Below are 12,542 nucleotides of genomic sequence, written 5' to 3' on the forward strand. Positions count from 1 at the left end.
GTGAGGACCAAAATGAGATATTGTGTATGAGAGGATGGGAGGAAGGTGTTAAAATGTAGCAGTTTAGAACAGAGAGGCTCAGACTAGTCTGCTTTTCAAATACTGGCTTTATCCCATGTTTTGAGCTGTTGGGAAATCTTTTTAACCTTAGTTTATCTATAAAATAAGCATAATAACTACTCTGAAAGGTTGTTTACAGGAGGCAAATGAGCTCGGGGCAGAATCTTTGGCAATGTTAAAATGATTAATATCATGTGTCGATTTTAATGATCAGTCTGAGGCAACTGTAGCTGTTAAGTAAGCCATGCTATAAATAGAAGAAATTGGCATTTCCTTATAATATGTGAACATCTCAAGAAGACATCGCAAAAGCTTTTCTCTTCAAATGCTTGGTACCGTTTATCTATAATAAACAGTATAAACATAACCCCCTTAATATATTTCAAGAAAAATGTTTGAATGACCTATTTAAAAGTTAGGTCATATTGTAGAAACAGTTTCAAGAATGTGTAAGATAATCTTAAGAAATCTCTTGTAAAGCAAACCATCTCTAATGTATCTTCTTGGTAAATTCAAATTAGGTCTGATATTTGACATAGTGGTTTGTTAATTATGGGCCAGAGTCACAATAATAGTCTGCATGGCGATAATATAAATAGTGCAAACAGGGAAGAAATTAGAATGAAACATGTATCTTTCTCCTCCAGTCTATATCAGCACAGGATGAAAACCTTTCAAAAACAATGTTTCTGCCCCTGGCTGAGAGAATGGTAGAAAAAATGGTGAAAGAGGACAAGATAGAAGCAGAGGCTGAAGTGAGTAATTTAAACCCCACTTTTGTATTTGCATGTTTTTGATACTGTTACAACATTATGAATTGTTGCTTTATTCCCTTTAGAGAACTAGTTCCTCACTCTTGTCTTTGGTGTAAATGTGAAACTGTGGAATTCCCCAGCCCAGGTGTGGTGAATGAAGGAGCTGTTGTTTCTTGCGTGCTTCGAGCAAGTGTTCTCGGTTGAGATATACACAGATAGGGGAGATACTGCTGCCTGATTCTCACTGTTAATTTCATCTTATTTGAAGATAGTGTTCTTTTCTATTAGACAGCTTTTAAAAAACATATAAATGACATATCTCTTTATTAATGAAAAGTTTCAGTGGTTACACTTTTTGTTTGTTTTTTCTATAAGGTTGAACTTTATTATATGATCCTGGAACGTTTGGGAAAGTACCAGGAAGCCTTGGATGTTATCAGAGGAAAATTAGGAGGTAATTGAGGGCCTGTTTCTTTACATACTTACCTATCTATATTATCAAACTTTTTGTTTTTCAGTTAGATAAAACATACCTTAACAATTTTTTATTTAGCCATGAGGGAGCATAATTATTTTTTCAATTGTTTAAAAATCATTAATGTTTTCTTCTCTGTGCTGCTTTTCCTTAGTCTTTCCCTATTTCTAAAAATTTGGTTAATCTTCTTATTGATTTGCAAGAGCACTTTACGTGTTAAAGAAGTTAGAGCTCTTTTCTGTTGTTGTGAAAATACTTTTTTTCTTTTTGTTGGAAAATTTATTTGTATGAACTTCATAGATGGTATTAACTATTTCTCTGGTTTTAGACATTTATAACAATTTGTTTCCTAAATATTTACACATCTTTGATTTCCTTAGGAGAAATTCATGGGAATGCAGTTATCGTTTTGACAACTCTCTTTTTTTAATTGTGACTTTATGGTCAGTTTCTTTTATGGCCTCATAACTCTCATTAGGTCCAGCCATGAAAAAGATTTTGTTTCATACAACAATAATGTATCCTTTACTAAAACCACATCAGTAACTGATAGTTTTAACTATTTTAATTCTGTAAAATGTAGGAAGAGTTTTGTTTTTATTTTTAATGTTACTTTCTAACTTTGGCCTCCTTGCAGGTGAGTAGAAGTCAACTTTGTATTTTTATTCAGTTAGGTTGTAGTTCTATGGATAGTTAAAGTTTAAATTTTCTATAGAAAATTCATAATGTAATTGTTGGCATCCTTAATCTGCTAAACTGTTTTAAAAGAACAGGGCAGATGTAATTTGGTCAGAAATTTAATCCTAGTTTTTTTGTTCCCAGCTGTCGGAAGAATTTGATTCATTTCTTTTCATCTTCCTCCTAACATCTCCCCTTTCTCATCTTGTTCAAGGCCAAGCTTATTCAGTGTTTTGAAAGTGTGTGGATGGTCAGTCTATGGTCTAAATATATAGTCCTTAGATACTCTTGGGATTTTATGTGTATCCCATATACTAGATCTTCAACTCTATATGTTCTGGATCCTTTTATTCTATAGGAAAACAGGATTTAAAAGTTTATATCAGAAATATACTATTTTTCTTTTCAGGAAAATAACCTTTATGAGATAGAACTTTGTATCTAACGGTGATCCCATTTTCTGAGAGAGTGAATTTTAAGAACATGTGACAATTTCCTTATTGTATTTGGACTTTGTTCTGATTTCTGAGTGAAAATGAAACCAGCTTACTAGCTTTTATTGCTTTTAATTGTAGAGAAGTTGACAAGTGAGATTCAGAGTCGGGAAAATAAATGCATGGCTATGTATAAGAAACTGAGCAGGTGGCCAGAGTGTAACGCCCTTTCTCGGCGCCTCTTACTGAAAAAGTAAGTAGATGCTTCTTGGACTATGAGAATAGGGTGGGGCTTTTTGATTTTTTTGGACTATATCTTTTGAGATTTCTGGGCATAAAGTGAAGTCCTTTAGTTGTGTGTCCTGGATATTTTTTAAAAGTTTTTGATGAGCCTTCATCTTTCAGTAAAGAGGTATAGTGGAACTTTTGCGACCAGGATGCTGAGTATTCAGAATGAATGCTGAAATTTCATTAATTTGTCAAACTAAGTATTGGTCTCCCCCCAGCCCACCTAGGAAGCACTGATGTGGCGGGTTTTCTATAAAAAATATTAGGTTTTTAGACCTGGTTATTTTATTGAAGGAAAAAATAGCTTCTTAGAAGTGTTTGACCTTGAAAATATCTTTGGAGTTGCTGCCCTTTTAGGGCTGTAGAAGAAACCCAGAGGGAAGATTGGATTTCTCCTAATGAAGACTAAAATATCACTTAGAAAATAAGTTGAGTATCATGGTTCCTCAGGCAGATTTGTCACAACTTGGGTTTAATCCTGTGTGCACCATTCAATCTGATTTTAGCTCAGATGACTGGCAGTTCTATCTGACTTATTTCGATTCTGTCTTTCGACTGATTGAAGAGGCCTGGACTCCTCCTGCTGAAGGTGAACAGTAAGTTGTCTCTTCTCCTGAATTACAGCACTTTTTAATATGTTGTAGTAAAAAGATGATCTTCTCAGGTGGCTCAGAGGTTAAAGCGTCTACCTGGAATGAGGGAGACCCGGGTTCAATCCCTGGGTCGGGAAGATCCCCTGGAGAAGGTACTGGCAACCCACTCCAGTACTCTTGCCTGGAGAATCCCTTGAGGGTGGAGCCTGGTAGGCTACAGTCCATGGGGTCACAGAGTCAGACACGACTGAGCGACTTCACTTTCCTTATAAGCCTAATTGAATTCTGTCTCAATAATGTATCTCTTTCAAAGAAAGATTTTTTTTTCCATTTTAAAATTTTAAAATAAATACATGTCCATTGTAAAAATCCTAAATTAGGACAGAAATGTATGGTGTGAAAAAAATGTTAGTTCCTAGACCCTGTCACCCCAGGATGTTTTTTTCCCCAGTTTTATTGAGGTATGATTGACAGAAATTACTCTTGATAATAGTTTGATATCTTCCACATTTATTTGAAAAAGACTTTGGTGTCTTCCAAATTTATTTATATTATGCATATACTAACATAACTATTCTTATTTAACATAAAAATGAAATTCTTTTAGATGTAATGATTTACAACTTGATATTCTCCCGCCTTAAAATGTATCTTGGGCGTCTTTCCATATATAGTAAACACAGATTTGATTAATTCTTTTTAGTGACTTAAGAGAACTCCGTTTTAGAAATGTACAAAATTCATTCAATCTGTCTCCTGTTGATGGGTACTTGTATTGTTGCCGATTCCTGTTTTGGGGACTATTACAGACAGTATTCATAAATAGGATCTTTTAAAAAAGTGAATAAGGAAATAAGACTCATGATAATCAATTATGAACTGATGTTTACTTTATAATATTAACTAAGTGTCTAATTTTTCTCAGACTCATTTTCTTAGCACTAAAATTTACTTATATTTTTAATTGGGTAATATTTTATATATGAAAAATATATAATGTTTTTTTAAGAAAGCAGTAGACGTGGTTAGTCTCTGTAATAATCAGATGCCAGAACTGGGAGGAATCATGTATCATACTAACCATCAGAATATGCTCATAGCGTTTATTCTCATTTGTATTGTTTTTTTGTTATCAGATACTTTTTTTTATTTTTAATTTGTTTCTTGAAATCAGTTTGGCTTGACTTGTAAGTTTTGGCACAGAAGAATAGAGGCACAAAATACCTTTTTCATGTGTTTATACCCAGCTCTTTAGAAGGAGAAGTACATTATTCTGCAGAAGAAGCTGTGAGGTTTATAGAAGATCGGATAACAGAAGAATCTAAAAATTCTCGCCATCTCCGAGGACCCCATCTAGCTAAACTGGAGCTGATTAGACGTTTACGACGTCAGGGTTTTAATGATGAGTACAAACTGGGTAAGAAGCTGTAATGCTATTTGGGAACCATGGAGAAGGGATAAAGACACACTCGGTAGCCAAGGGCGGTATCTGTTCTCTGAGGCCTACAGTGATAAAGTTGTGTTTTGTGAAGCAAGTGTCTTCTTAACCTTACTGATGAATGGATCACTAATAAAATTAGGCCTCAGTCACATGTGCAACTTGGCTTAACTTTAACATTTCTCTCTATGCCATCAGAGTCTTTGTCAGGCATTCTTTTGCTGACCTAACAATAATATCAAAATCGATTTCAAAGTAAAATAGCCAGTTCTGTAAAAGTTCGAGGATTTCAAGAAATGAATGAATGAATTTCTTGAAAATCTACTCTAAGCACTCACAAAACCATTGATAAAATAACTTCTGGCCAACTTAGAGCAGTTAACAGTTGAGAAAATTTATAAGGATAATGACAAGATGAGAGAAAAGAATGATTTGGATAGTAGAGCATTAAGAGAGACCTTCAGGAAATGTGATGAAAGTGCTTAGATGTTTTTCTAAAATGGTTCTTGTTGAGCTTACTGCACAAGAGTGAATGTGGTCATATTGTACTAGTTCACCGTTTTATGGGGAAAAAGCACTGTTCCCAGCCAAAATCAGCTCATATTAAGAATTAGAATTAGCTTCAGTTTTAATTATACCCTAAATTTTGTTAGGTTTAGGATCGTGAACTTTAAAAACATTTTCAGTTTCTTTTCTTTTTTTTTTTTTTTTTTTAAGATAAAGCTCCAAAGAACCTTTCCCCTCCCCCCCACCCCATTCATCATTATAGAAATTTGGTTCTCATTAAAACTTGATTAAGAGGGTTTTTTAGGGACCAGTTGTCCTCAGATGATGAGCACTTCTCAATACCTAAAACCTATCTTAGAACATCTCTGTCCCTTCTAATCATGTAATTAATGTTTTCTGCAGTTTATTCTAAAATTAACTGGCTACCTCTGTCATTCTGTATGTCGATTATTCACAGCCAGTTTTGAATTCCATGTTGACTTCTTTCTTTGGGTCTACCTTAGTCACTTTAGTTTGTATTTATTCCCGAATTGCAAATGAAAATTCTTCACGTGACTTTCAGCAAAATATGTTAAAATATATTTCAAAGAATTGTTTTTTTTGGATTTCCAGTGGTCCAGTGGTTAGGACTCTGTGCTTCCACTGCAGGGGGCCTGGGTTCAATCCCAAGTTGAGGAAGTAGGATCCCACAAGCTGCATGGTGCAGGCAAAAAAAAAAAAATTGCTTTCTTTCCAAAGCTGGAAAGAAAACTATTTGGATCTGCTTTCACACTTGCTATTATATTCATCTCCTATCTTTCTCTTCCCTCTCACCCACCTGAATCTTACAAATTGGATTTGCCTAATCTCCACACATAGAAGTTTTTGTCTTTTTCTTACCAGTGAGTGATTCTTAGTCTCTTTTGGATCACAGAGACCTGTGAGAATCTGATTAAAGCTATGGGATCTCTGTTCCTAGAAACAGAAGGAACTGAGGCCTGAAATCTTACAGAGATCTTATTAAAAATCTGTGCTTCCTAAGTCTAGTTCAGTTTGAGAGCATTCTACTTTTATTGTTTTTATTTTTAATTTGAGGAAAAATAAAATGAGCTGGTAGCTTTCTGCATATCCAGGTTTAAATTTTACATTTTGACTTTGGAGTTATTGGCCCACGGCTCTTCCCATTGACTTTCTCTTCTGTTGGTGTGCCTGTTTACAAACATTATCTTTCATGCAGTTAACATTTATTTAACATTTATTAAGTAGTTCAAGAACTGGAGAAAAGCATGTTTGTTTTATGCTTGCGTATAGACTCAAGTATTTAAACTTTAATGAAAACTTTTTAACTATTTAAACTTCAGTTGAATGAAAAACTTCACATTTCCTCAGTGTAATAACTGGTAAGATTCAACTTCTTTTTCAAGTATTCATTTATTTTTAAACTAGCAAGCTATCTTCCTGCCCTCATTGTCATCTTCATTCTCATTGAAGCAAATTTTCATTTAATTTAAATAAATGTTTCTCAAATCAGACTTATCACTTAAATTAGAAATTTCTTTAGTCCATGAATTATTTAGTGATATTTTACCCTCCTCTCTCTTAGGTGATCCAGAGGAATTAATGTTCCAGTATTTTAAAAAGTTTGGGGATAAACCTTGTTGTTTCACAGACCTCAAGGTGTTTGTTGACCTCTTGCCTGCTACACAGTGTACAAAAGTAAGTAGGGGTCTGTTGGTTACCTGTATTTATTGTAACTAGGTTAAGAGTTCATGTTTCTTCTCTAAACTGGCTGAAAGTAGTGAATGTGAGATTATCAAGATATTGCTCTATCAAGCCAAGTAGTCTAGGTGCTATCAGATTTAAGGCATAATTTCTTGTAAAGCTGGGCCTCAGTGAGAATAAGCCCCTGGTAGGTAATTGAGTTCTCCTGGTGTGTGTGTAGAGAGAGAGAGAGAGAAATAATGCAAAGAGATTTGTATGTCTTTCACCCACTTTGCCTATTCAGATTTTACCAGTTTTACGTGCATTCACTTGTATGTATATGTGTGGTGTGCTTGTGTGTGTAGTGCATGTGGATTCATGTGGCCACTACGTAGACAAGATGCATAGTAGTTCTGACACCAGAGTGCCCCCCATGTGCTGCCTACCCTTTTCTGCCCACAGCCACCTCCCTGTATCTTCTCCTTTACCCATCCCTCTCCCTTAGCAACTGTTAATATGTTTTCTTTTTCCACAATTTTATCATTTTAAGAATGTTATATAATGGAATCATATTATGTATAACTTTCTTTACTCAGCAAAATTCCCTGGAGTTCATCTGTGTTGTTACATGTACCATGTTCATTGCTGGTACTGCAATATTATTCTGAATAATATTCCTTGATATGGATGTACCACAAGTTACTTTAACTTGTTGAAGAACATCTGGGTGTCTCAGGTTTTAGGCTATTACAAATAGAGCTGCTGTGAACATTTGCATGCAGGTTTTTTACTTGAACCTAAGTCTTCATTTCTCTGAGAAAATGCCCAGGAGTTCAGTTGTGGGATCTTATGGCAGCTGCATGTTTAGCTTTTTAGAGAAAAGGCCTAACTTTTCCACAGTGACTAGGTCTTTTAAATTCCTATTAGCTATGTATGAGTCATCTGGTTTTTCTGCATCCTCATTAGCATTAGGTATTATCACAATTTTTAATTTTTGCCATTCTAATAAATATGTAGTGATATTTCATTATGGTTTTAATGTGCATTTTCCTAATGGTTAATATTGTTAAACATTTTTTCATGTGCTGATGTGCCATCTGTATTTTCTCCTCAGTGAAATGTCTGTTATTATCTTTTGCTCATTTTCTAATTGTTTTTTTTTTTTTTTTACTGTTGAAGTTGGTCAGTTGTGTCTAACTCTTTGTGACCCCATGGACTGCAGCCTACTAGGTTCCTCCGTCCATGGGATTTTCCAGACAAGAGTACTGGAGTGGGTTGCCATTTCCTTCTCCAGGGGATCTTCCAACCCAGGGATCGAACCCAGGTCTCCTGAATTGTAGGCAGATGCTTTACCATCTGAGCCACCAGGGATTTTTACTGTTGAGTTTTGAGAATTCTTTAGATATTCTGGATATAAGTCCTTTGTCAGATATGTGGTTTCAAATATTTTCTCCCAGCTTGTCTTTTCATCTTCTTAACAGGATCCTTTGCAGAGCAAAGTTGTGTTTTTGCCCATGTCATGGGACTTGCAGGATCTTAGCTCCCTGGCTGGGGGTCAAACCTCAGCAGTGAAAGCACTGAGTCCTAGCCAGTGGACCACCAGGAAACTCCCAGAGTAAAATTTTAAAGTTTGATGAAGTCCAGTGGACTTTGCTTTTAATGTCTTGTCTCTGATTTTTTCAAAACTGTAGCAGTTAATTGCTGATTTTGTCAAATCACGATTTATTCTTGCTGAAACAGTCATCAAATCTTAGGGATTTTTAAAAAATAAACCTTGAAGACCCAAATAGACATTTCTCTGAAGAAGACATGCAGTTGGCCTACAGGCACATGAAAAGATATACAACATCACTGATTATTAGAGAAATGCAAATCAAAGCTACAATGAACTATCACCTTATTCCAGTCAGAATGGCTTTCAACAAAAAGTCTGCAAAAAAAAAGTCTGCAAATAATAAATGCTAGAGAGGGTATGGAGAAAAGGAACCCTCCTATACTGTTGGTGGGAGTGTAAATTTGTGCAGCCACTGTGGAAAACAGTATGGAAGTTCCTAAATAAGTGAAAATAGAACTACCGTGTGATCCAGCAATCCTACTCCTGGGCATATAGCCAGAAAAGATGAAAACTCTAATTTGAAAAGATAACATGCATCCCAGTGTTCATAGCAGCACCGTTTATAGTAGTAAAGACAAGAAGGCAACCTAAGTATTCATCAGCATATAACTGTATAAAGAAGATATGGCATGTGTAGATCTATGTCTATATGCACACACATATATACATATATTGTTGTTCAGTTGCTAAGTCATGTCGACTCTTTTTCACCTTTATGGACTGTAGCCCACCAGCCTTCTCTGTCCATGGGATTTTCCAGGCAAGAGTACTGGTGTGGGTTGCCATTTCCTTCTCCAGGGGATCTTCCAACCCAGGGATTGAACTCACATCTCCTGCATTGGCAGGTGGATTCTTTACTCTTGCACCACCAGGGAAGCCCTTACATACATACATCGTAGACATACACACACATGAAATGAGATATTAGCTATAAAAAAGAATGAAATGTCGCCATTTGCAGCATAGATGGACCTAGAGATTATCATACTAAACGAAGTAAGTCAAAGACAAATATATCACTTATGTGTGCAATCTAAAAAATGATACAAAGGAACTTATTTACAAAACAGAAACAGACTCACAGGTGTAGAAAGCAAAATTATGGTTACCAGAGGGGAACAAGGGGGGAAGGGGTAAATTAGGGGTATAGTATTAACAGATACACACACTACTATATATAAAATAGATAAATAAAAAGCACAGGAAACTATATTCAATATCTTATAAAAGCCTATAATGTAAAAGAATCTGGAAAAAATATAGCTAAGTCACTTTTCTGTATATCTGAGACTAATACAATATTGTAGCAACTATACTTCAATAAAATTAAAGGGAAAAAACCCTTCATTTTGGAATAACTACATTTATAGGAAAGTTGTAAATATAGTAAAGAAAGTTACACTCTACCCTTCACCCAGCTTTCCCCAATGTTAACGTCTTAAAAACAGTGGTACATTTGTCAGAACTAAGAAACTGGTAACTGTTAATTGGCCTTTAGACTTTTATTTGTATTTCTGTAGCTTTTCCATTAGTGTCCTTTGTCTCTTCAGGGATCTAAGCCTGGGTACCATATTGTAGTTAATTGTCAACTATCAGGATTTTTTTCATGTGATTAAATCAATGCAAATCAATTACATGCTGAAGTGGCGAACCTTTCGACTCCTCATCCACAGCAACGTGTATTGGATCAGATAGTTCACCCATTAATGAGAAGTTCATACCTTCCTGCATATTAAAGATTTTTAAGCATTTAGCCCTGAGTATCCTTGGGTAATGGGCAGTTGGAGTACTCTACCAGTTGGAAGAACAGTGTGCCCAGGGTAGGATATAGCACTATATTAAGAAATACTAGTGTCTATCAAGAAAGTCTGTGACCTTTTGTCAGCTTTACTTATAAAAAGCTCTTAATTGGTGGAGGTTGGAAGTCTTCCTGTCACAGGGCTCCCACCGTCTGTTCTTCCAGAAAGCCTTTGTCACCCCCATGTGGAATGAGTGAAGCTCAGTGGGAGTGCAGTGGTGATGACTACAGCGTTTGTCTCATGACCGTACCCTTAGTCCACCTGCACTCAGTGCTCTGGCAGTCTTGAGGTTACACATCTAGGGCAGATGGAGCAGTGCTTTCCCAAACTGGTAAGTAGCCGGTATTCTCTGTTGGATTCTGAAATGACTGCCACCATTCACTTTTGGTTGAGAAAAGGTTATTCTTGGAGTGCTGTTAAGCTCAGACTAAGCTTTAGAAGTTTTCTAGATAAATTGTAACATATCCAGAAAAGAAGGTTCTGGGTTATACTTGAAAATCTTTGAGAAACAGTTGATTGGAAGAGAGATGTTTGGTCTGGTGCTGACAGTACTTTATTTCTCCTAATTTGAAAAGCTCTCCTGTAGAAGAGGGATAAGAACAGGGACCAGCAAGAAGTTGTTGCAGGGAGTTAAGAATTTGGCTCAGTGAGAAAAAGATCTTTTTTATAGTCACAATTCTCTAAAAAGGCAGCGTGTGAGTTTCATGCTACTGGAGGGATTAAAGCAGAAAATAGAACCATGTGGGAGAGAGAGATTCGTTCAGTAAGTGTCACCCATGTTATGTGCTGAGTGCTAAGGTAGGGAACAATTGACCATGCTTCATAGTGCTTACCATCTTGTAAATTAAAGCATCAAATGATGGGAATGCATTAGAGGAGTGCTTACATCTCATTAAGCTGAGATTCATATAGGTTTGCTAGCACAGTTTTAGAACCAGAAGCTCTGCTTTATCGACATGTTTGAAAATCTTAGGTCACCTCTGTGACCCCATATAGTAATAATCTACTGGGAGGAACCCTCTAGAAATAGCGAAATACTAGCAGTGTTGAGTTGGTCATTGTTCAGTGAGACGAAGGGTTGAAGGCTATTGCAGTGAGTTTTGTAGTCCTATGTAAACTTTTAAATTGAGAGGGGTAATTATGCTGCCACAACTTTTTAAATGTAGGATGACTTCAGTAGCTAAAAATTCTGCCATTCAGCAGTATGTTTGTCAGAGGATTGTGGACTCTCCAAGTAATCACACAGAACTGCTGTCCCACTGAATTAGGAGACACGTTCTAAAATGGGACTGGTCCCTAAGAATGGACCATATACAGTTCAGTTATCCCAAAGTGTCTCACCCCTGGTGACATTTTTATATTTGGTTTACTTTGTCTTGGGGTTTTAAGTTAACAATAAAATAGTTCCAGTTTTTAAAGAAACTTTTTGTATAGCAGTAAAACTGTAAAGACTAGAACAGAGAATGAACATATTGTTTTATGACAAAACCTGTTGGAAGGCCTTAATAATAAACATAACTACATATATAAAATGGTTTCCAAGAAATATAAAATGGCTTATAAGAATGGAAAAGCTGGCAATAAAAATTATGTGGGCATTTAATAAAAAACATGAAAACTAATACCACAGAGTTTTTGTTACAGATGTGGTTATCTGATCATAATAAAGTTAAAATTCACACAGTTGCAGAGAAATTGAAGCAAAGTTAAGACAGATGTGAAACTGCATGATGAGTAGGAATTTCAATTTTTATTTCTGTCTAAAAATTACATGTATAAAATTGAAGAAGTCAAATGGTACTACAAGGCTTATCTTGAAAAACAATTGCAGTTCTTTGCCTTCTCCAGCCCTGGTTCTGGCTCTGTGCAGACAAATTACTTTCAACTCTTAACTGTTTCTTTTGTTATTTAATGCTGTATTTCTAAATTTTATGCTCATATACTTCTTTATTTTTATGGTTACAGTCTTTATCTCTTGGTATCCTGTTGTGTGTGTGTGTTTAGTTGCTAAGTCATGTCTGATTCTTTGCAACGCCATGAATCGTAGCCCACCACACTTCTCTGTCCATGGGATCCTACTGTGGAAAGCAATAATTTCATTTCTAACATTCTACCTCTTCTCTTACTTATTTTCCCCTCAATATAGTATAGTCATTATTCAGTGTTTATATTTTTATGACTAATGCCACTTTATATATGGAGATTATAGCTTTTTTATAC

General features: G+C 35.7%; 1 protein-coding gene across 2 annotated transcripts in view; it reads left to right on the forward strand.

Annotated features, from left to right (window-relative positions):
• The window catches only part of NAA25 (N-alpha-acetyltransferase 25, NatB auxiliary subunit), a 66,187-nt gene that overhangs the window by 19,275 nt on the left and 34,370 nt on the right, over positions 1–12,542 (forward strand). For both annotated transcript variants that reach the window (XM_061385008.1, XM_061385007.1), the window contains 6 exons: positions 708–815; positions 1,191–1,269; positions 2,544–2,655; positions 3,197–3,286; positions 4,531–4,700; positions 6,811–6,923. In XM_061385008.1, coding sequence (XP_061240992.1) covers positions 708–815; positions 1,191–1,269; positions 2,544–2,655; positions 3,197–3,286; positions 4,531–4,700; positions 6,811–6,923 — 672 coding nt within the window. The remainder of the gene's footprint in view (positions 1–707; positions 816–1,190; positions 1,270–2,543; positions 2,656–3,196; positions 3,287–4,530; positions 4,701–6,810; positions 6,924–12,542) is intronic.

The sequence above is a fragment of the Bos javanicus genome, chromosome 17 (assembly GCF_032452875.1).
Source record: "Bos javanicus breed banteng chromosome 17, ARS-OSU_banteng_1.0, whole genome shotgun sequence".
NCBI lineage: Eukaryota > Metazoa > Chordata > Mammalia > Artiodactyla > Bovidae > Bos > Bos javanicus.